The sequence below is a fragment of the Jaculus jaculus genome, chromosome 5 (assembly GCF_020740685.1).
Source record: "Jaculus jaculus isolate mJacJac1 chromosome 5, mJacJac1.mat.Y.cur, whole genome shotgun sequence".
NCBI classification, from domain to species: Eukaryota; Metazoa; Chordata; class Mammalia; order Rodentia; family Dipodidae; genus Jaculus; species Jaculus jaculus.
This window is the reverse complement of record NC_059106.1, coordinates 32,757,424-32,782,153: the sequence shown is the minus strand read 5'-3', so window position 1 is coordinate 32,782,153 and position 24,730 is coordinate 32,757,424. Positions and strand designations below refer to the sequence as shown.

Here is a 24,730-nt window from a genome sequence, read left to right as displayed (position 1 = left end):
CAGAGTCCCCGAGTGGCCTCAAACTCACAGCAATCCTCCTACCTCTGCCTCCCAAGTGCTGGGATTAAAGGCATGTACCACCACACCCAGCTACATGCACTTTTTTAAAAAACATATTTTAAATTTATTTATTTGAGAGAATGAGACAGGCAGGGGCGGGGGTAAGAGAATGGGCACTTCAGGGCTTCTAGCCACTGCAAACAAACTCCAGACACATATGCTATATTTGGTATCTGGCTTTATATGGGCATTGGAGAATTGAAGCTGGGTCCTTAGGCTTTGCAGCCAAGTGCCTTCACAGCTAAGTCATCTCTCTAGCCCAAGAAGCTTCTTTTCAGTGGCAGTGACCACTGGGGTGGCTCAAAGTCACCACAACCAGGCATGGTGGCGCATGCCTTTAATCCCAGCACTCAGGAGGCAGAAGTAGGAGAATGGCCTTGAGCAAAAAATCACCCTGAGACTACATAGTGAATTTCAGGTCAGCCTGGGCCAAAGCAAGACCCTACCTCAAAAAAACAAACAAACAAACAAAAAGCTAGGCATGGTGACACACACCTTTAATTCCAGAACTTGACAGGCAGAGGCAGGAGGACTGCCATGGGTTCGAGGCCATCTTGAGACAACATAATAAATTCCAGGTTAGCTTGGACTAGAGTGAGACCTTCCTTGAAAAAAGAAAAAAGTCACCACAGTTCGAGAAGAAGTCACAGTTATGAGTTCAGCACTAAGCAAGATATCACACTCTCCAAGGTTCAGGGTCCATTGTGGAAGGGGTGGTAGGAAGAATGTAAGAGCCAAAGGAAGGGGAGGCATATGCATGCATCTGGAGTTCAAATGCAGTGGCTGGATATCTTGGAATGCCAATCCCTCCCCTCCTCTCTCTCTTATGAAAAAGAAAGGAAAATATCTGAACAGAGAATACTGCTGAAAAGGATTCTCTGCTCAAAACAAAACAAACAAACAAACAAAAAAGGGTTTAGAGAGGTGGCTTAGTGGTTAAGATGCTTGCCAGTGAAACATAAGGACCCAGGTTCAATTTGCTAGGACTCACGAAACCAGATGCACAAGGTGGCATATGCATCTGGAGTTCATTTGCAGTAGCTAAAGGCCCTGATGTACCCATCCCCCCCCCCCAATCTATCTGCCTTTTTCTCTCTGACTCTCTCAAATAAATTAAAACAAAATCACCAAGAATCAGCTGGGTATGGTGGCAAACACCTTTAATCCCAACACTCAGTCAGTACTTAGGGGGTTGAGGTAGGAGGATTATTTTGAATTCAAGGCCAGCCTGAAACCACATACTGAAATCCAGGTCAGCCTGGTCTTGAGTGAGACCCTATGTCAAAATTAACACACACACACACACACACCAAGAACTGGCCAGTGCTCAAGAGGCTAAAATGGGAGGAATGGGATAGAAGGAATGCCATGAATTTGAGGACAGCATGGGCTACAGAGTAGATTCCGGGTCAGCCTGGACTACAGTGAGACTATGCTTCAAAAGATAAATATACGTTGGGTATGGGGGTGTGCATCTTTAATCACAGCATTCAGGAGCAGAGGTAGGAGGATCACCAAGAGTTGGAGGACACCTTGAGACTACATAGTGAATTCCAGGTCAGCATGAGGTAGAGCAACACCCTACCTCGAAAAACTTAAATAAATAAATAAATATAGGCAAAGTATGGTGGCACATGCCTTTAATCCCAGCACTCTAGAGAGAGGGGTAAAAGAATCATTGTGAGTTCAAAGCTAGCCTGAAACTATATAGTGAATTTCAGGTCAGCCTGGGCTACCTTGACAAAAAAAAAAAAACAAGAAAATAAATTTAAAAATTGAGCCAGGCTTGGTGGCACATACAGTTAATTCTAGTACTCAGGAGGCAGAGGTAGGAAGAGTGCCATGAGTTCAAGGCCAGCCTGGGACTAAGAGTGAGTTCCAGGGTTGGAGAGATGGTTTAGCGGTTAAGGTGCTTGCCTATAAAGCTTAAGAATTCATGTTCTAATCTCCAGGTCCCACATAAGCCAGATGCACAGTAAAGCAAGTATGCAATGTTGCACATGTTCACAAGGGGGAGCACACATCTGGAGTTCATTTGCAGTGGCTGAAGGCTCTGGTGCACCCATTCTCTCTCTCTTTCTCTCTCTCTCAAAAAAACAAACAAACAAGGACACCAAGAATTGGAGATGTGCCGGGCGTGGTGGCACACGCCTTTAATCCCAGCACTCGGGAGGCAGAGGTAGGAGGATCACCGTGAGTTCAAGGCCACCCTGAGACTACAGAGTTAATTCCAGGTCAGCCTGGACCAGAGTGAGACCCTACCTCGAAAAAAAACAAAACAAAACAAAACAAAAAGAACTGGAGATGTAACTCAGCGGTTCAGAGCTTGTATTACATGAGTTGACCTTGGGTTCAATCCTTAGCACTGCAATAACAATAAAATTTATGCCTAAATTCTATTTTCTGGATTCCATTTTATTTCTAAAGAGGTTACAGTTTGTGGTCCTTGATAACAAATACATGCATCTATGTTGGAAATAACACCTAAGATAATACCTATTTCAGGTTTGGGAAAGTAGCTCAGTAGTTAGTTCTCATCTACCATGCAAAAAGCACTGATTTACTCCCACAACCAGATAAGCCAGTTATGGCAGCACTTATCTGTAAGCCCTGCACTTGGGAGGCAAAGGAAAGAGAAGTTCAAAGGGCTACATGCCAGTTGGAGGCCAGCCAGCCTGTCTCAAAAATATATGTGTGTGTATGTGTGTGTGTGTGTGTAAAAAAGAAACCAGTAAATTTATGCATAAGGTTGCATTTATACTAAGGTTGCATTCCATGCACTGCATTTGGAAGAACAGATAAACCTTATTATCCTTCAATTAACACCTATATTATTTATTAATGTGGCTGCCTATTTCTATACTCTATAGTCTTTATATGGTTCCAAATTAGCCAAATGTTTTTAGACCCTGTTCTCTTACTTGGTACAGAATTATTAACCCATTATCAAAAACTCACCACATGACAGGCATGGTGGTGCATACCTTTAATCCCAGCACTTGGAAGAGGTGGGAGGATCACGGTGAGTTCAAGGCCACCCTGAGACTACATAGTGAATTCCAGGTCAGCCTGGGCTATAGGGAGACCCTGCCTTGAAAACAAAAAACAAAACAAAACAAAAAACACTTACCACTCTCACTCTGTTCTGTTCCTTTTACTTCCTCTTGGACCTCTTCTCCCTCAGACTCAGCACCACTATCACTGCTTTCAGCTTTACCATTCACAGCTTTTGCATTTGGAGAAGTCAGAACATTACCAAGATCTAAAACATGAAATAACAACCTGCATGACTAATGTGGTAATGTAACCTAATGTCAGAATTTTAAAATTATAAATAATTTTGAATAAAAGTATAAAAAATGAGGCCAGCTGTGGTGGCACACACCTTTAATCCCAGCACTCAGGAGGCAGAGGTAAGAGGATCACCGTGAGTTTGAGGCCAGCCCGAGACTACACAGTGAATTCCAGGTCAGACCGGGCTAGAGTGAAACCCTACCTCAACAAATCAAATAAATTAAAAAATATTTTTTGTAGCAAAGTCTATAGATTACCACACTAAATAACATAAAGAACCAATATAGCTTCATTTCACATTAGATTCTGTCCCTTTGTTTATGTGAGGGCAGGTTTTACTGTCAAAAGATTTGTTCCACCAGGCATAGTGGCACATGCCCTTAATCCCAGCACTCAGGAGACAAAGGTAGGAATATCTCCATGAGTTCAAGGCCAGCCTGGGACTACAGAGTCAGTTCCCAGTTCCAGGTCAGCTAAGGCTGCAGTGAGACCCCACCTTGAGGGAAAACACACACACACACACACACACACACACACACACAAAAACAGATAAACAAAAAAAGAACCCAAATACTATAAAAAGTAAAATAGCCAGGTGTGGTGGCACATGCCTTTAATCTCAGAACTACAGAAGCAAAGGTAGCAGGATTGCTGTGAGTTCGAGACTGGCCTGCAGCTAAAGAGTTCCAGGTCAGCCTGGGCTAGAGACCTTACCTCAAAACTAAAAACCATAATGATAAAATAATAAATAAAAACTAAATAGCACCCAGCAGGACTGGACTACATCAACTCAAGCACTGCCCCCAAGCGAAACTTCCTTCAGCAAGTCGCCATCTCCTAAAGGCTCCATGAATGGCCCACAACAGTTCCACCAACTAGGGATCAAGTATTCAAACAAGTAAGTCTATGTGGGACATTTTCCATTCAAAGACCACAGTGACTGTGGGCTAGTGCTTTTACTCCTGGTATTTTTCAGTTATTCAATATCTGCCTCTGTCAAGCAGATTAAACTGAACTATAAGGCAGGCTAAACTACAGTGAGACCCTGTCTCATAAAACTAAAATATTGCAGCACTCAATGCAAGTTCAAGGCCAACTGGATCTACATAGCAAGTATCAAACCAGCAAGGGCTTCATAGCAGAACCTCGTCTCCAAATAAATCAACAAACCAAAAAGAAAAAGAAAATAAAATAGGAGCCAAGCATGGTAGTGTACTCCTCTGATCCTAACACTTTGGAGTTAGAGGCAGGAATTCAAGGTCATCCTTGGATAAATTAACAATTTCGTGGCCAGCCAGGGCTACATAAGACTCTGTCACTAAATTAATTTAGCTAGAAAATCATTTGATCTGTTACTTCTATAATTCATACTGTAATTTATACTACAATCTATTCCCCAGTTCCATGTAGAGCCAAATGTACAAAGTGGCACGTGCATCTGGAGTTCATCTGCAGCATGTGGAGGCTCTGGCACACCCATTCTCTCTGCCTGTCTCTCTTCTATCTCTCTATTCTTGCAAATAAAGTGTGTGTGTGTGTGTGTGTGTGTGTGTGTGTGTGTGTGTAAAATTATAGGCTGGAGAGATGGTTCAGCGCCTTCATTAAGGAGGTAGAGAGAGAAGGATCACCACAAGTTCAAGGCCAGCCTGAGACTATCTAGTGAATACTAGATCAGTCTGAGTTAGAGAAGAGACCAAGCTGGGCATGGTGACACATGCCTTTAATTCCAACACTCTGGAGATATATTTTTAACAAAAATTTTAAATGGATTTCATTTCCTACCTTCTAAGTATTTGGAGATTTTCTCCAGTCGGACTGGCATGTGAAAGTAAAACAATACATTAGACATAAAGATAACAATGTGTGTATAACACTTACTGAATCAAAAAGCAAAATAGCCAGGCATGATGGTATACACCTTTAATCCCAGCACTTTGGAGGCAGAAGTAGGAGGATCACCATGAGTTTGAGTCCACCCCAAGACTACATAGTGAATTTCAGGTCAGCCTGGACTAGAGTGAAACCTTGCCTCAAGAAAAAAAAAAAAAAGTAAAATAGGGTCAAGCATATATGCCTATAACCCCTGTACTTGGGAGGCTGAGATTATGAGGCTGAGGCCAGTCTAAGCCTGGTCCTGCATAACAGAGAATGATACTGACTCAAACTAAAAAGAGCTGGGCATGGTGGCACATGCATTTAATCCCAGCATTGGTAGGAGGTAGGAGAGGTAGGAGAATCACTGAGAGTTTGAGGCCAGCCTGACACTACAGACTGAGTTCCAGATCAGCCTGGGCTAGAGCAAGACCCTACCTTGAAAATTCAAAAAAATAAAATAAAATAAAAAAATTTTTAAAGACAAAATAGGAGCTGAGCATGGTGGAGCATGCCTTTAATCTCAGCACTCAAGAGGCAGAGGTGGAAGGATCATTGTGAGTTCAAGGCCACCCTGAGACTACATAGTGAATTCCAGGTCAGCCTGGGCTACAGTGAGACTCTATCTTGAGAAATTGGAAAAAAAAAAAAACACCAAAAACAAAATAGTCCAACCTGAAGTTAAGTCAGAACTCCTGTTGCTCTTTTTGTCTTCTACAATCTCATAGAAGGGACCGATGACGTGCAGCAGTTCTTCAACTTTCTCAGTCATGGGCATCGTTTCAAGAATCTATAATCAAAGAAATACAGTTAATCACAAATTACTTATATCATATCAAATAGTAGACTAGCTGGGTGCAGTGGTATACACCTTTAGTCCCAGGACTTGGGAGACAAGTGAATTTGAGGTCAGCATAAGATTACAGAAAGGCCTCATATAGCTCAGACTGGCTTCAAAGTTGCTGTGTAGCTGAGGACAACCTTGAGCCATGATCCTGCTACTTCTACCTCCAGAGTGTTAGAATTACAGGCAGGCTCCACCATGCCAAGCTCCCTTTTCTTGGTTTTTTTGTTTGTTTGTTTGTTTGTTTGTTTGTTTTTACCTTTTTTTTTTAAGGTAGGGTTTTGCTGTAGCCCAGGCTGACCTGGAATTCACTATGTAGTCTCAGGATGGACTCAAATTCATGGCGATCCTCCTACTTCGGCCTCAGAAGGCACCATGGTGCTGAGAAGTGACAGTGGAGTGCTCAGCACTGAAATATTTCAATCACACCTTCCAAGGCTCAGGGTCCATTGCAAAAGAGGTGGCAGAAAGAATGTAAGAGCTGAAGGAAGGGCAGGACTCCTTACAATGTGCTCCTCCAGATACAAAATGGCCTGGATATCCATGACCTTGCAACACCTGACACTACCTACACAAGATCATCATAATAGGAGGAAAAGATCATGACATCAAAATAAAAGAGAGACTGATTGAGAAGGGGAGGGGACATGATAGAAAGTGGAGTTTCAAAGAGGAAAGTGGGGGGAGGGAGGGAATTACCACTGGATATTGTTAACAATTATGGAAGTTGACAATTAAAAAAAATTTCAAAAGAGAAAAGAGAAAAATAAACACGGTTGAAGAGATGACATTGCAATTAAAGGGACCTGTTTTCCAATCCTGCCAGTTGGAGTCCAATTCTCCAGTACCCATGTTGGATCCAAAGTGGTGTATGCATCTGGTGTGTCTGAAGCTGCAGGAAAACTCTGGCATGCCCATACACAGATGCACATGCATGTATACATGCACACACACACAAGTAAATAGTTTTTGGTTTGTTTTTTTTTTTTTTTTTACTAAAAGGGGGAGACTATAGAAATGGTGCAGCAGTTAAGGTGATTGCCTGCAAAGCCTAAGAACCCAGGTTTGATTCCCCAGTACTCACATAAGCCAGATGCACAAGGTAGCACATGCATCTGGAGTTGGTTTGCAGTGGCTAGAGGCCCTGGTGTGTTTTTTCTCTCTGTATCTGCCCTCCCCCCTTAAATAAGTAAATAAAAACTGGGCTACAGATGTTAGTTCAGTAATAGAGTAGGTATCTAGATGCAAAAAGTCCATAGTTCAATCCCCAATACTACCCTCCAGAAAAGTAAATTACTTTGAATATTCTCAATTATAAATTACTGCCCCACCTTTTTCATTTCTTCTACATATGCAATCATAGCTTCTTCTTTGGTCATATCACCCAAGGAACTCCAAGCATCCCTGGAAATGAAAAAATGATGACATAAATATTCGAGATTTTCTTTTCCGTCCTTCTTTCTTTCTTTGTGTGTGTGTGTGTGTGTATGTGTGTGTGTGTGTGCGCGCGCGCACGTGTGTTGTTTTGTTTTTTGAGGTACAGGCTCACTCTAGCCCAGGCTGACCTGGAATTCACAATGTAGTCTCAGGGTGGCCTTGAATTCACTGCAATCCTACTCTGTTCCTAAATGCTGGGATTAAAGGTGTGCACCACTAGGCCCAAACAGATTTTTTTTTCAAGGTACAGTTTCACTCTAGCCCAGGCTGACCTGGAATTCACTATGTAGTTTCAGCCTGGCCTTGAGCTCATGGCAATCCTTCTACCTCTGCCTCCAAAGTGCTGTGATTAAAGGTGTGCACCACCACACTCAACCAGATTTTCTTTTTTAAAAGAATATTTGGGCTAGAGAGATGGCTTAGCGGTTAAGGAGCTTGTTTATGAAGCTTCAGGACTCAGGTTCGTTCAATTCCCCAGAACCCATGAAAGCCAGATGTATAAAGTGGCACATGCAATGAATGGAGTTCATTTGCAGTGGCTAGAGGCCCTGGAACACCCATTCTCTCCCTCCCTCTCTCTCTCTCTCTCTCTCGCAAATAAACAAAATATTTTTAAGGGCTGGAGAGATGGCTTAGCAGTTAAGGAGTTTGCCTGCAAAGCCAAAGGATCTCGGTTCAATTCTCCAGGACCCACATAAGCCAGATGCACAAGGGGGCACATGTATCTGGAGTTCTTTTGCAGTGGCTAGAGGCCCTAGAATGCCCATTTTTTCCCTCCACCCCCCTCAAATAAATAAATAAATAAAAACACCTTAAAATATTTTTAAAAAGAAAGCTGGGCATGATAGTGTACACCTTTAATCCCAGAACTTGGGAGGCAGAGGTAAGATCACTATGAATTCAAGTCACCCTGAGACAACACAGTAAATTCCAGGTCAGCCTGGGGTAGAGTGAGACCCAACCTCAAAACACCACCAACAACAAAAAAAATTTTTTTTTAAATCTGTGATTAGAAATATAAAGAGAATGGGCATATCAGTACCTCTTATAGTTACAAAGCAACTTCCGGTCTATATGCCACTTTATACAGCTGGCTTTAGGTGTGGGAGTTGAACCCAGGCCAGCAAGCACCTTTAACCACAGAGGACCTCCTCAGCCCAATTCTAGATTTTCAAACTGGGCATGGTAGCTTATGCCTACAATTCCAAACACTTGGAAGGCTGAGGCAGGAGGATCGCTGTAAGTTCAAGGCCACCCTGAGACTACATAGTAAATTCTAGGTCACCTGGTCTGGAGTGAGGTAGTCTTTATGTACACAATGTAGTCTCAGGGTGGCCTTGAACTCACAGGATCCTCCTACCTCTGTCTCCCAAGTACTGGGATTAAAGGTGTGTACCACCATGCCAGGCTTAAAAGTAATTTTCTTCTTCTTTTTTTTTTTTAATGCAAGAGAGAGAGAGAAAGAAAGAAAATGAATTGGCATGCCATGGACTCCAACCACTGCAATCAAACTCAAGAAGGGCACCCCCTTGTGTACACGTGTAACCTTGCATGCTTGAGTCACTGCATCTACCTTACATGGGACCTAGAGAGTCAAACATGAGTCCTTAGGTTTTGCAGGAAACCACTTTAACCACTGAGCTATCTCTCCAGCAGCCTGTGAAGCATAAGGACCTGGGTTTAATTCCCCAGTACCCATAAAGCCAGATGTACAAGGTGACACATGTGTCTGGAGTTCCTTTGTAGTGGCTAGAGGCCCTGGCACACCCATTCTCTCTTCTTCTATCTGTACCTTTCTCTCTCCTTCTCAAATAAATAAATAAAATAAATTTGTTTAAAAAATAATTTTTAAGAGCCAGGAGTAGTGGCACATGCCTTTAAACCTAGCACTTGGGAGGCAGAAGTAGGAAGATTGCTGTGAATTTGAGGCCAGCCTGAGATGACAGAGAAGGTTTCAGTTCAGCCTTGGCTAGAGCAAGATTCTACCATAAATAAATAAATAAACAAGCAAACAAATGAACAAACAACAAAAGACTGATTAAATGACAGTAATTTCACTTAACCTATTACTTTATGACAATTCATAAAGAGATAATAAGGAAATACGTTACTTTCAATTTAGGATAAAGAAATTTTATTGGCTTTTTTCCTGTTTCTTTTTTCAATATTGCATTTATTTATTCGAAAAAAAAAAGAGAGAGAGAGAGAAAGAAAGAGGCAGATAAGAGAATGGGTGTACCAGGGCCTCTAGCCATTGCAAATGAACTCCAGAGGTATGTGCCACCATATGCATCTGGCTTTATGTAGGTACTTAGGAATAAAACCTGGGTCTTTTTTTTTTTAAATTATTTATTTATTTATTTGAGAGCGACAGACACAGAGAGAAAGACAGATAGAGGGAGAGAGAGAGAATGGGCGCACCAGGGCTTCCAGCCTCTGCAAACGAACTCCAGACGCGTGTGCCCCTTTGTGCATCTGGCTAACGTGGGACCTGGGGAACCGAGCCTCGAACCGGGGTCCTTAGCCTTCACAGGCAAGCGCTTAACCGCTAAGCCATCTCTCCAGCCCTAAAACCTGGGTCTTTTGACTTTGCTGGCAAGCACCTTAATTGCTGAGCCATCTCCACAACCCCTTTTTCCTGTTTTTCATTCTACTTTTTTGAGGTAGGGTCTCACTTTAGCGCAGACAGGTATGGAACATAGAGCAATCCTCTTACCTCTTATTTATTTACTTGAAATAGAGAAGGATTGAAAGAAAGAATAGATTGTATATATGTAAGTAGAAGAACAGATTAACATGGGTGAAAAGGCCTAAGTGAGGTTAGGGGAAGAGACTGAGTGAAGGAATATATCCCTGATACTGAAAACCTACAACAGGGGTAGTCATGAGCCCTAGGGGTGTAACGTCTGCTGCTATCTGGCTAAAAGTATATACTCTGCTCACCAAACTGACCAATAAGCACTTCTCTTAATGTTCATACTCATATAGTAATGCTACTCTCACTTTTGGTTAGAGAACCTTCTCTTTTCAGATGGCAGTAACCTTGGGATGACTCAGAAGGCAGCATGGTGCTGAGAAGTGACAGTGGAGTGCTCAGCACTGCAATATCTCTATCACATCGTCCATGGCTCAGGGTCCATTGTGGAAGAGGTGGCGCAAAGAATTTAAGAGCCAAAGGAAGGATAGGACTACTTACAACGTGCTCCTCCAGACACAAAATGGCCTGGATATCCATGACCTCACAGTGTCTGACACTACCTACACAAAACCATCATAATAAGGAGGAAAAGATCATGATATCAAAATAAAAGAGAGACTGAGTGAGACAGTGGGGGATATGATGGACAGTGGAGTTTCAAAGGGGAAAGTGGGGGGAGGGAGGGAATTACCATGGGATATTTTTTACAATCATGAAGTTTTCAATTAAAAATGTGACAAAAAAGAAAAAAATGAAATTAAAAAATATATAGAAAAAAAAAATAAATCAGACAGGCATGTTGGGGCACACCTTTAATCCCAGCACTTGGGATGCAGAGGCAGGAGGATCACCATGAGTTCAATGCCACCCTGAATATACATAATGAATAGCAGGTCAGTCTGGGCTAGAGTAAGAACCTACCTCAATAAAACAAAAACAAGCTGGGCATGGTGGCACATGCCTTTAAACCCAGCAGAGGTAGGAGGATTGCTGTGAGTTTGAGGCCACCCTGAGACTACATAATGAATTCCAGGCCAGCCTGGGCCAGAGTGAGACCCTACTTTGAAAAACCCAAAAAAAAAAGAAAGAAAGAAAGAAAATAATAATAGCACTTGACTTAAATACAGATACAAAACTAAATCCTCTTTTGAGTTTTGATACAAATAAGAAGGAATATGTGCCAGGTGTGGTGATGCATGCCTTTAATCCCAGCACTTGGGAGGCAGAGGTAGGAGGATTGCCATGAGTTCGAGGACACTCTGAGATTACATATGAATTCTAGTTCAGCCTGAGCTAGAGCAAGACTCTACCTTGAAAAAACAAATAAATAAATAAATATAAAAATAGTAGGGAAGGGGCTGGAGAGATGGCTTAGTGGTTAAGCGCTTGCCTGTGAAGCCTAAGGACCCCGGTTCGAGGCTTGATTCCCCAGGACCCACGTTAGCCAGATGCACAAGGGGGTGCATGCATCTGGAGTTCGTTTGCAGTGGCTGGAAGCCCTGGCACACCCATTCTCTCTCTCTCTCTCTCTCTCTCTATCTGCTTCTCTCTCTCTCTCTCTCTCTCTGTCACTCTCAAATAAATAAATAAAAATGAACAAAAAAAAATTTTTTTTAAAAAATAGTAGGGAAAAAAAAAACAAAAGAAATAAAAAGCCACTCAAAGAAGGAATATGATTAAAAAAAAAATAAAAGAGAGAGAGAGAGAAAATCAAACTCCCATTCAAGTACAGACAGTGGGTCAGGAGTGACGGTTTAGATAAAAGTTAATGTGCAATTATTCCTAATTACATATTATCTTAAAGTCTCAAAACAAACAATGTAACCTGACACACAGGAGTCATTATTTTTCTTGACAGTTAAAAAGAGACTATGAGGACTGGAAAGATGGCTTAGCAGTTAAGGCACATGCCTGGGAAGTTTAAGGACCAGGTTCGATTTTCCAGGTCCCATGTAAGCCAGATGCACATGGTGACACATGCATCTGGAGTTCGTTTGCAGTGGCTGGAGGCCCAGGTGTTCCCATTCTCCCTCTCTCTCTCTCTGTCTCTAATTAATAAATAAATAAAAATCAATCAATCAATCAATCAAAAAAAAAAAGACAAGGAGAAAAGAAAGTGGTTTTTATGTTTTGGTTGTTTTGTTTTATTTTTTTTAAAGAAAGTAGGTTTTTGTTGGGGTTTGTGTCTTTGACTCAGTCTCACTCTTTAGGCTAGGCCTTGAACTCATAGTGGTTCTCCTACCTCAGTCTCCTAAGTGCTGGGATTAAAGGCATGTGCGACATATCCAACGTTTTTGGTTTTGAGATAGGGTCTCATGGATCTCAAGCTGGCCTTGAACTCCAGGTCCTCCTACCTCCATCTCAGAATGCTAGAATTAGAGTTGCACCATTATTCCTGGTTTGTTCTTTTAGTTTGGAGTCACTCTGCTAAAAATAGACAAAAACTGTGTAAATGGGGGCTGGAGAGAAGGCTTAGGGGTTAAGGTGCATGCCTGCAAAGCCTAAGGACTCAGGTTCAATTCTCCAGGTCCCATGTAAGCCAGATGTACATGGTGGCGCATGCATCTGCAGTTTGGCTGCAGTGGCTAAAGGCCCTGGTGTGCCCATTCTCTCCTCAACCCCTATCTCTAATAAATAAATATAAATAAATCTTTTTAAAAACCTTCATAAATGGAAAGATTAGTTGAAAATATTTGAAGCACCCACTCCTCTTGGTTTTAGCTTTTTCCTATCTTCCCCAAGATTGTCCTGCATGTACAAAATTGTATAAGGGGAACATGACAGGATAAACATTATATTATATGCAAGCCAGCACAGTGGTACATGCCCTTCATGCCAGCACTCTTAAGGCTGAGGTAGGAAGATCACTGTGAGTCTCAGGCTACCCTGGGCTATGGAGTGAGCTTCAGGACAACCTAGCCTAGTGAGATCCTGCCTCAAAAAAAAATATTATTTTTTTCAGTACCTAGGACATTTTAAAATGTTTTATTTTTATTTATTTACTTATTTGAGAGAAAAAAGCAGAGAGAGAAAGAGAATAGGCATGCCTGGGCATCCAGCCACTGTAAAAGAACACCAGACGCATGTGCCACCTTGTGCATCTGGCTTATGTAAGTCTGGGGAATTGAACCTGGGTCGTTTGGCTTTGCAGGCAAGCACCAAAACTAGTAAGGCATCTCTCTAGCCCAGGACATTTTATATATGAAATTAATATATTTACCATGTAAGTATGAGAATAAATCATAAACATTTTTTCTTAGTATGATAAATAAAATTACCATTTGTATCTTCCAATAGGATCCCAGAATGCAGGCCTTGAATGTTTGCAGGGTCCTTCAGTCGCCTGTTTATAGAAGCTATAAAACTTGAGCATCATTTCATTTGTAGGCTGGAATGATCCTATTAGAAACACATGTTAAATACATATCACTAGGGGAACACGACTGATAGTGTATGGATGTATTACCTCAGCCACACCATACTAGTAGTGATCTTATATTTCGTTGAGATAGAATCTCACACTGAAGCTCAGCCTTGCCTGGAACTCAGTAGCCCAACCTAGCCTCAAACTCACAGCAATCCCCCTGCTTAAGCATCCTTGGGTGTTGATATAAAAGGCATGAGAAACCACAATGAGGATACATTTTGTTCATACTTTAGATAATTTATTTCTCCCTTACAAAACAAAGTTATAATGGTAATTTTTTCAAAAAACTTGAAGTTTTTTAAATTTATTTATTTATTTATTTATTTTTTTGGTTTTTCAAGGTAGGGTCTCACTCTAGCCCAGGCTAACCTGGAATTTACTCTGTAGTCTCGGGGTGACCTTGAACTCATGGTGATCCTCCTACCTTTGCCTTCCAAGTACTGCCACCACACCCAGCTAACACATGAAATTTTAACTTATATTTAATCTTTTCAACTTATATAAGCAAATGCTGTAAACTGTATACTCAGTAAAAGTAATGAATTAAAAAATTAGCATTTTATAATAAGAAATTATGATATATAACAGAGTAATTTACAACTACAGCCCTAAAAATTATATTTTGAAAAAGCTATAGGAACCAGGCATGGTAGTGCACACCTTTAATCCCAGCACTTGGGAGGCAGAAGCAGGAAGATTACATGAATTTGAGGCCACCCTGAGACTTCATAGTGAATTCCAGGTCAGTCTGGGACATAGCAAGACCCTACCTCAAGAAACCAAAACAAAAAAAATTTATATATAGATAGATATCGCTTGAAAAGACTGCCAGCCCATACTCAATTTCCTAGTACTCAAATAAAGGCAGATACACAAAGTGCAAAATACATCTGGAGTTTGTTTGGAGTGGCAAAAGGCTCTAGCATACCCATTCTCTCCCTCTCAGCTTGCAAACAAATAAATAAAATGTGTGTGCGTGTGTGCGTGCGTGCACGCACGCGCGTGCAGAGAGACATAAGAAGTTTTTATAATTCTTTTTTTTTTTCCTTTGGTTTTCCTAGGTAGGGTCTCACTCTAGCTCAGGCTACCTGGAATTCACTATGTAGTCTCAGGGTGGCCTAGAACTCACAGCAATCCTCCTACCTCTGCCTCCTGAGTGCTGGGATTAAAGGCATGCTTTGTTGTATTTTTTATCAGATAGAAAGAACTGGTTCACTACGGCCTCTAGCCACTAAAATCAAATTCCAGACATGTGCCATCTTGTGCACATGTGCAACCTTGCATGCTCACATCACCTTGTGCATCTGGCTTATGTGGGACCTGGATAGTCAAACATGAGTCTTTAGCCTTTGCAGACAAGCACTTTTACTGCTAAGCCTTCTCTCCTTGAGAACCACTATAAAATGGTGGGGACAAAACAATTTTAAAACACCATTTGGGGCTAGAGAGAAGACTTAGCACTGAAGGCATTTGTCAGCAAAGCCAAAAGACTCAGGTTTGATTCCCCAGCACCCACACCTAGCCAGATGCACAAAGTGGCACTTATGTCTGGAGTGCATTTTTAGTGGCTAGAGGCCCTGGCATGCCCATTCACTTCCTTTCTCTCTCAAATAAATAAATAAAAAAAGAAATTAAAAATAATTTAAAAAAATAGCCAGGGATGGTGGCACACGCCTTTAGTCCCAGCAGTTGGGAGGCAGAAGTAGTAGTGCCTTGAGCTAGAGGCCACCCTGAGACGACACAGTGAATTCCAGGTCAGCCTGGGCTAGAGTGAGACCCTAACTAGAAAAACAAACAAACAAACAATATGGAGATATGGCTTAGCAGTTAAAGCGCTTTCCTGCAAAGTCAAAGGACCTAGGTTCAGTTCCCCAGGAACCACGTAAACCAGATGCATAAGGTGGTGCATGCATCTGGAGTTCATTTGCAGAGGCTGGAGGTCCTGGCTTACCCATTTTCTCTCCCTCTCAAATAAATTTTTTAAAAAAATTTCAATGCACCATTTACAAAAGAACCAACTTTTACAAAATAAACATATATATACACACACTTATCACATACTTAAGATCCCAGCACTTGGGAAAATCACAAATTCAAGGCCAACCTGGGTTATAGAGTGAGCTCCAGGCCAACCTAGATTATATAGCCAGACCCTAGCTCCAAAATTTTAAAAAGTAGAGTTTAAAATAAAACAAAATATGAAAAGATAATATCTCTAGACATTAAGTATGCAATTTATTATTTCTCTTTTCACTTACCTGTGTTCAAGAAAATTTTAATAGGTGTGTTACTTTAACAAACAAAATTATAAAAATTAAAACTATAAAGATATTTTATAATTTATATAGCAACTGTTAGGCAGAGGTAGGAGGATTACTGTGAATCCAAGGCCAGCTTGGACTACACAGTTAATTCCAGATGACCCTGAGTTAGAGTGAAACCCCACCTCAAAAAAAAAAAAAAAATAGAAAAGCTATGACCAGCTGGGCATGGTAGTGCAGGCCTTTAATCCCAGCACTCGGGAGCCAAAGGAGGCAGAGGTAGGAAGATTACCACGAGTTTGAGACCACTCTGAGACTACATAGAGGCAAGTCAGACTGGGCTACAGACCCTACCTCAAAAACAAACAAACAAACAAAAACCTATGATGACTTTTTGTTGTTTTTTTGAGGTAGGGTCTCACTTTAGCCCAGGCTGACCTAGAAGTTTGTAGTTCCAGGCTGGTCTTGAACTCACAGAAATCCAGAGTACTGGGATTATAGATGTGTTCCACACCTAGCTAACAGCTAATAGTTTTTAAAAGGTGTCGAAACTATACTCAGACAGGTTGACTGGTTTTTCAGGCTTGGCCAAGAATGCATAATTAGCTCCAAAGTTATAGTAGTAATTATCTACATAACATATGCATAGTAAGCAATATTTATTGGATACAATATTTTAATTAGATTGCTGTTATTTATGTAGATGAGGACTAAAAATATAGATATGCCGGGCGTGGTGGCGCACGCCTTTAATCCCAGCACTTGGGAGGCAGAGGTAGGAGGATCGCCGAGAGTTCGAGGCCACCCTGAGACTCCATAGTGAATTCCAAGTCAACCTGGGCTAGAGCGAGACCCTACCTCAAAAAAAAAAATTCAAAAAAATATATATAGAGATATCCACCTCTTGACTAGGTTACTTTGTGTGTTGTTAGCTTTGTAACTGGCCTCTCTCCTTATGACTGAAAGGAGACAACTGAAAAAGTGTTTGATAGAACATTACAGGCCATTGCCAAGACTCTCGGGTTGTCCACCAGAACTAGATAGACCCTACTGCTGAAGATTCCACATGCTTGGGGGTCACGAGAAATCAAGCTGGAGTTGAGCTAGAAACCTTTTCCCTGTTGACTGTCAGAAAGCTTGAAAGAGCTATGTTGCATGCAGCCCTCTGGGAGAGAAAAGTCATCAAGTGTTAAACAGCAGTGGACCCTACAAGTCTTAAGATTGGCCAGCTAGGTCAAATGTACCAGCTAGTGCAATAGTGGTATGTCTATTATGGAAGAAACCAACTGCTCTCTAATTGGTACTGACATCATAATCAAAAGTCTATGGCTGGGGAGGTTATAAATCCCAGGAAATAATGCTTACCGTTCTCTGGAGAATATTATATATATTCCATATCCATATCCCACCAGCCTGTCTTCTAAGCACTTTTATGTTCATGTTTATGCCCATTTATAAATGCTACTCTCACTTTTAATTAGAAAAACGTCTCTTTTCAGATGGTGGTAACCACTGGGGTGACTCAGGAGTAACTGTAAGGTTGAGAAATAGTGACAGGGGAGTGTTCAGCACTGAGATCTCTCTCTCACACCCTCCAAGACTCAGGGTTCATTGAAGAAGACGTGGTGGAAAGAATGTAAGAGCCAAGGAAGAGTGGGACTGCTCACAATGCAATCTTCTAGACACAAAATGGCCTGGATATCCATGACTTCACAGTGCCTGACACTACCTACATAAGACCTTCATAATAGCAGGAAAAAAAAATGATGACACTGAAATAGAAATTGGGAAAAAGAAGGGATTCAATGGAGGGTGGATCTGATGGGGAAAATGGGGGTGGGGAGGGAATTATCATGGTTTTAATATCTATAACTATGTCAATTAAAAGTTAAAAATAGGAGCCGGGCATGGCGGCGCATGCCTTTAATCCCAGCACTTGGGAGGCAGAGGTAGGAGGATCGCCGTGAGTTCAAGGCCACCCTGAGACTCCATAGTGAATTCCAGGTCAGCCTGGGCTAGAGTGAGACCCTACCTCGAAAAACAAAAAAAATAAATAAATAAAAAGTTAAAAATAGGGCTGGAGAGATGGCTTAGTGGTTAAGCACTTGCCTGTGAAGCCTATGGACCCCAGTTCGAGGCTCAGTTCCCCAGGTCCCACGTTAGCCAGATGCACAAGGCGGGCGCACGCATCTGGAGTTCGTTTGCAGAGGCTGGAAGCCCTGGCGCGCCCATTCTCTCTCTCTCCCTCTATCTGTCTTTCTCTCTGTGTCTGTCGCTCTCAAATGAATAAATAAATAATTTTTTAAGAAAAGTTAAAAATAGGGCTGGAGAGATGGCTTAGTAGTTAAGCACTTGCCTGTGTGAAGCCTAAGGACCCTAGTTTGAGGCTCAATTCCCCAGGACCCACATAAGCCAGATGCACAAGGGGGCACATGCATCTGGGCTTCATTTGCAGTGACAAAAGGCCCTGGCATGCACATTCATTCTCTCTCCTTACAAATAAATATTAAGAAAAAAAAAATGGCCTGGTTATCCATGGCCTCACAGTGCCTGACACTACCTGCATAAGACCATCATAAGAGGAGGAAAAGATCATGACATCAAAAGTAAAAGAGAGACTGGTGGAGATGAGGAGGGGTTATGATGGAGTTTCACAGGGGAAAGTGGGGGGAGGGAGGGTATTACCATAGGTATTTTTTATAGTCATGGAAGTTGTTAATAAAGTAAAAAAAAAAAAAAAAAAAAGAAAGAAAGTAAAGGAAAAAAACAAAAAAAGGTTAAAGGGACAGGCATGATGGCCCACACCTTTAATCCCAGTACTCCAGAGGCCAAAGTAAGAGGATCACTGTGACTCTGAGACCAGCCTGAGACTACATAGTGAATTACAGGTCAGCCTGGGCTACAGAGAGACCCTACTTTGGAAAAAAAAAAAACAAAAAAAACCCTGAGTCTATATAATTCTTTCTGCATCCCTATATATACACCCAAAGAGCATGGACAGGCAGTGAAAGGTGAACAAACAGGATGTATTTAAATGGGAATACAACAAGAACTCGAAGGACTTTTTTTTTTTTTCCCAAGTTAGGGTGTCACTTTAGCTCAGACAGACACAGAATTTACTATGTAGTCTCAGGCTGGCCTCAAAGTCATAATGATCCTATCTCTGCCTCCCAAGCGCTGAGATTAAAGGCATGTGCCACCACACCTGGGTAAGAAAAGAACTCTTGGTGGCCTCAGGTTTGCCAACCAGAGAGGCAAAGAGGTTTACACCAGACACCTGGTAGCAGTAACTTTGCCAATCTGCTGCCTGATCCCTGTTCCAATCACAGCAGGGGAGTAGGGGGGCAGAAGGGGTTCCTTTCCCATCTCAGAAAGAAAAATTTGGGGGCTGGAGAGATGGCTTAGCAGTTAAGCGCTTGCCTGTGAAGCCTAAGGACTCCAGTTCAAGGCTTGGTTCCCCAGGTCCCACGTTAGCCAGATGCACAAGGGGGCGCACGCGTCTGGAGTTCATTTGCAGAGGCTGGAAGCCCTGGCGCGCCCATTCTCTCTCTCCCTCTATCTGTCTTTCTCTCTGTGTGTGTCGCTCTCAAAGAAAGAAAGAAAGAAAGAAAGAAAGAAAGAAAGAAAGAAAGAAAGAAAGAAAGAAAGAAAAATTTGGGGGAAGGACAAGAGATGTCTCAGCTGCTTATAAAGCCTGCCATCCCAGGTTCAATTCCCCAGTACCCACATAAAGCCAATCGCACAAAACAGTGTGTGCATTGCAGTTCATATGAAGTAGCAGGCAGCCCTAGTGTACTGATTCTCTCCCTTTCTAAAAGAAATTTCTTTTTGTTGTTTTGTTTTGTTTTTCTAGGTAGAGTTTCACTTTAGCACAGGCTGACCTGGAATTCACTATGTAATCTCAGGGTGGCCTTGATCTCACAGCAATCCTTCTACCTCTGCCTGCAGAGTACTGGGATTAAAGGCATGCGCCACAACACCTGGAAATAAATGTTTTGAATTTCTTTTTCTTTTTTTTTTTTTTTTTTAGTGTTTTAGTTTACTGACTTAGGTGAATGATATCTGCATTATAATGCATTAAAAAAACCCTGAAAGTAGGGGCTTGAGAGATGACTTAGTGGTCAAGGCAACTGCCTGCAAAGCCTAAAGACCTAGATTTAATTCCCAGTACCTACACAAGCCAGATGCATAAGGTGGCACATGAGTCTGGAGTTTGCAATGGCTAGAGGGCCTGGCATGGCCATTCTCCCTATCTGCCTCTTTCTTTCTCTCTCAAATACATAAATTTACTTTATTTACTTATTGACTGTACTGTGTATAAGGTACTAGGACTATTTATTTTTCCTCAAGGTGCATACAACATATATATATATAAGATGTAATGTAAGTGTTTGAAATACTATCTGAAGCATTTATATGTCTAAAGGCTAAGATTCTGTGAAAGACAGACTGCAGGATTATTACCTTAGGCCTTACATAAAGATTAAGCAATAAAAAACAAAAAGGTACAAGAGCTTATTGCAAAATAATTCAAAGCCAAACAATTAAAAATAGCACCATAGAGCTGGAAAATGTAACTAAATGGTACAGCACTTGCTTAGTGTGTTCAAGGTCCAAGGCTCAATCCCTAATGCTGCTTAAAATAAATAAATTATAAGAAAATAAAGAATTATAAACTAGGTACAGTGGCACAAACCCAAGTCCCAGCTCTTGGGTGGCAGAGGCAGGAACCATAATGATTTGCTTGAAGGCAGCCTATGCTACCCAGCAAGTTCCAAAGCAGACAAGGCTATACACTGAGACCCTGTCTCAAAAACAAGGGTAAAAAGTATTAAAAACCATATAATACTGGATGGGGTAGCACATGTCTTTAATCCCACCACTTGGGAGACAGACAAAGGAGGATCACTGTGAATTCCAGGCCAGCCTAGAACTACAGAGTTCCAGGTCAGCCTGGGCTAGAATGAGACTAACTTCAAAAAAAAAAAACTATTCAATAATTCATTATAGCAAACTTGTAGTTCAGTTAATATCAATTTAGCTTCAGAACAGTACACTAAATGTTATCTACCACAAGTGCCTTTTTGCCCTTTTCTTGTTTGTTTTGTACTAGAAATGAGACTGGGAGCTTCAAGTATGCTAAGCACCCACTTTGCCACTGAACCCTTAAGCCCCTGGCCTCCCATACTTTGTTTTGTTTTGTTTTTTTTTTTTCTTTTTTAAGTTTTTCAAGGTAGGGTCTCACTCTAGCACAGGCCGACCTGGAACTCACTCTGTAGTCTCAGGGTGGCCTTAAACTCATGGTGATCCTCCTACCTCCTACTTCCACCTTCCAAGTGCTGGGATTAAAGGCATGCACCACCAAACCTGGCTTTTTTTTTTTTATTTGGCAATGCTGAGGACAAACCTAGCACCTTGGCCAAGCACTGTACCATTGAGCACAACCTACCCTCAGCCCTCACCATTGCCTTTTAAGAGGTTTATCTTGAGCCCAGTGAAGTGGTGCTCAAGATTTAAAAAGTTGAAGTTGGGCATGGTGGCACATGCCTTTAATCCCAGCATTTGGGAGGCAGCGGTAGGAGGATCACCCTGAGTTTGAGGCCATCCTGGAATACACAGTGAATTCCAGGTCAGCTTGAGCTAGAGTAAGACCCTGCCTCAAAGAAACCCCCCCAAAAAAGGGAGAGAGAAGGGGATTTATCATAGTTTTGCAATAGATCCTTGTTTTATTTTGTAAACAAGACCTGGAATTTGATATATATAATAGCCCAGGCTGGCCTTCAATTAACTATCTTCCTAACTTAGTTTCCCAATCACTGGAATTACAGGTGTGTGCCAAGCTGGCAATAAATTCTTAAATGTTATATAAATACAATTTTAATTTACATAAGTTTTTCCTCATCTTTTTTTCGGGGAGGGGGGTTGAGATAGGGTCTGGCTCTAGCCCAGACTGACCTGGAATTCACTATGTAGTCTCAGGCTAGCCTCAAAATCATGGCAATCCTCCTACCTCTGCCTCCAGAATGCTGGGGTTAAAGACGTGCACCACCACGCCCAGGTACATGAATTTTTTTTAATAACTATAATGTAAAAAAATATATAAGCTGGGTGTGGTGGCACACGCCTTTAATCCCAGCACTGGGAGGCAGAGGTAGGAGGATCGCTGTGAGTTCGAGGCCACCCTGAGACTCCATAGTGAATTCCAGGTCAGCCTAGGTTAGAGTGAGACCCTACCTCGAAAAACAAAAACAAAAAAAAAAAAAAAAAAAGTGTGTGTGTGTGTGTGTGTGTGTGTGTGTGTGTGTATAATGGAGTCAAGTCTAGCTATATCGATTTTCAAAAAACACAGTCAAAATATGTCATTTTACACATGAATATAGTTGTTTTATGCTTTCTCTTCCTTCTCATCAAAAGTTTCAAAAAGCCAGGCTTGGTGGCCCACGCCTATAATCCCAGCACTTGGGAGGCTGAGGTAGGAGGTTCTCTGTGAGTTCGAGTCATAGTGAATTCCAGGTCAACCTGGGCTAGGGTGAGACCATACACAAGAAAAAGAAAAAGAAAAAAAGTTTCAAAAGGCTTCAAGTTATACACTTTCACTTGGTAGTACCAGGCATCTTACCCCAGACATTTTTTTAAACACCCAAATACAAATCCGCAGTGACTGAGTGAACATACCTGCTTTCAAGGATATAAAAACTATTTCAAAGTTGAATGCAAGCTCTCTGGCCTGAAATCTCAGCAGATAATTAATTGACATTCAATAACAGCCTTTTAATTACACTCCTTTTCAACGCTGAGAAAAGTAGGCTAAGGAAAGCAGAAGCTTTCAAGACGGAGCGTGGTTGCACGTACCATTTTTCGGCAAACTCTGGATCACCTTCACGGCCGCCTCAAACCTGGTTTCGTGCACCGACCTGGTGTCCGCCATGTCCAGCTGCCAGCGGCGGCCCCGGTCCCAAGGTCTGTCGGCGGGAATCAGGCAGCAGCCGCAACACCAGCTTTCCCAGGTGCCTGCATGAAACTGGAACAGCGACCGAGCGCAGCCGCAGATTACTATGCCCCAAAGGGAGGCGGCCCGGGAGCAGGTCATTTCCCCTTTGCTCTGCCCTATCAAGGCCAACAACAACCCACACGACCTGGTTCCTTCTCCATCCCAGGGGAGGCGTGACCAAGGCCCAAGACGGGCAGAAAAACAACTCACCGACAGGAAGAGCATCTCTAGCGGCAGGCCCCGGGGGTCAGGCCACCGGCAGTCGCGGACCCTCGCTGCCACGCGCAGCCTGCAGGCCGAGGCCGAGCAGCCACACCCCCCATGCCGGCCGGGTCGGCGGTCGGTGGGCGCCCTCCCCGCAGCCCCGCCCCGCAGGCACCGGGGAGCCGCCGCCGGGCCGCAAACCCCACCCACCCGCCGCGGGTACGCGCGCGACCTGAGCGCCCTGCACGTCGTTAGGACCTGGGCCCGGGGGGGGGGGGGGGGGGGGGAGGGGGGAGGGACAGAGGACCTGCTGAGGTCCACGAGAGCCCGGTACTTCTTTTTACTTATTTATTTACTTATTCATTTTATCCCAGCGGGGTCGCCGGACGCTGGACCAAAGTGTCCGCGTCCGCGCGCTGCTGACGCCACTGGATTCTGCGCTGTCACCACCACCCCCTCCCACCCCCGGCCACCCAAGCCGAGCTACGGGGGGCCGCCGGGCTCAAAAAGCATCCGCGGCCCCCCAACGCACGCCCGCTAGACTCAAAAGCCTGAGGAAGGTCGTGGCTCGTAAACAGTTCGCTGCGACACACATCTTTACCACGTAAGTTCTGTGGCCTAGGGAAGGCGCGTCACCTCGCCTGCCGCACACGTCCTAGCACGCCAAGGGGTAGAAGGAAGGGTTAGGGACGAGGATGAAGATGCTCGGCAGCGCCTGGCCCGCAAGTCTGCGACAGCTCGGGACGGGACATCAGGAGCAGCGAAGGAGAGGAGTGGTCGCCCCACCTCATCACCCATTTCGTCAAGCCCCGGGAGCCAGGCACAGCCTACTGCTGTTGCCCGCTTTCATAGACTAGATGTGAGGAAGGACGAACGAGGCGGCCTCGGGTGGGAGAGCCTGGACCTGCACCTTTGCAGCACAAATCCCAGATCCTTTCGCATTTGGAAAGCTTCCCCAATGGCCGGGAGAGGAGGGGGCGGAGGAGGTGTCACGGGGATGGAGGTGGGGTCCTGGGTCCCTAAAAGACGCCGGGTTGGAAGCGTCGTTCTTGTCGGTTTAGGATGGGTTAGGAGAGGCTACTAGTACAAATCTAGTTTGCGGAGCGTAAGTTACTCTTCCCTTGGAACAACGGTGCCGGCATTTACCTTGGATACGGTAGCCAAATGCCGGGGAAGGCCTGTCCGGTGATGTCTCCGACGCCTGCCCCTCGCCCTACCCCGTGGGCTCGTGGGAAATGTAGTCCTCCCCGCGCTTCCTCTTCTCAGCCTGAGTTACTCCCTCCTGTTCCGGCTGCGCTGCTCTGTAGAGCCTACGCTCCTGATTGGCGGAAAACCCTCCTTTTCCTGCTGGGTTGCCCTGTGCGAAGTGTCTGCACGCCCCGTGGCCTCTCTGAAAGTGAATTGGTGGTGTCACCCCTGGAAGCAGAAAACTCAACTGGATATTGTGGGGCAGTGCAGACGAAGCAGTGCCCCTTAGGGCACAGGGAATCTTTACTCATATGTTCCCAGATTTCACAGCCCGGCGTGGTGGCGCACGTCTTTAATCCCAGCACTTGGGAGGCAGAGGTAAGAAGATCGCTGTGAGTTCTCGAAGCTACCCTGACACTACATAGTGAATTCCAGGTCAGCTTGGAGTAGAGTG

At 43.3% G+C, this 24,730-nt stretch overlaps 1 protein-coding gene across 6 annotated transcripts in view; it reads right to left on the bottom strand.

Moving 5' to 3' along the window:
* The window catches only part of Acbd5 (acyl-CoA binding domain containing 5), a 46,389-nt gene extending 22,031 nt beyond the window's left edge, over positions 1 to 24,358 (bottom strand). Inside the window, exons 1-8 of one of the 6 annotated variants that reach the window (XM_045149193.1) lie at positions 23,445 to 23,509; positions 23,095 to 23,111; positions 22,746 to 22,914; positions 13,484 to 13,604; positions 7,402 to 7,474; positions 5,902 to 6,016; positions 5,137 to 5,169; positions 3,191 to 3,322 (exon numbers count right to left, since the gene is read on the bottom strand). In XM_045149193.1, coding sequence (XP_045005128.1) covers positions 3,191 to 3,322; positions 5,137 to 5,169; positions 5,902 to 6,016; positions 7,402 to 7,474; positions 13,484 to 13,604; positions 22,746 to 22,914; positions 23,095 to 23,109 — 658 coding nt within the window. In that variant the 5' untranslated portion in view covers positions 23,110 to 23,111; positions 23,445 to 23,509. Of the gene's footprint in view, positions 1 to 3,190; positions 3,323 to 5,136; positions 5,170 to 5,901; positions 6,017 to 7,401; positions 7,475 to 13,483; positions 13,605 to 22,745; positions 22,915 to 23,094; positions 23,214 to 23,444; positions 23,510 to 24,234 lie in introns of those variants that run through there. The other 5 variants (XM_045149195.1, XM_045149196.1, XM_045149192.1 and 2 more) reach the window with 5 other exon arrangements.
* Between the last annotated feature and the right edge of the window lie 372 nt (positions 24,359 to 24,730).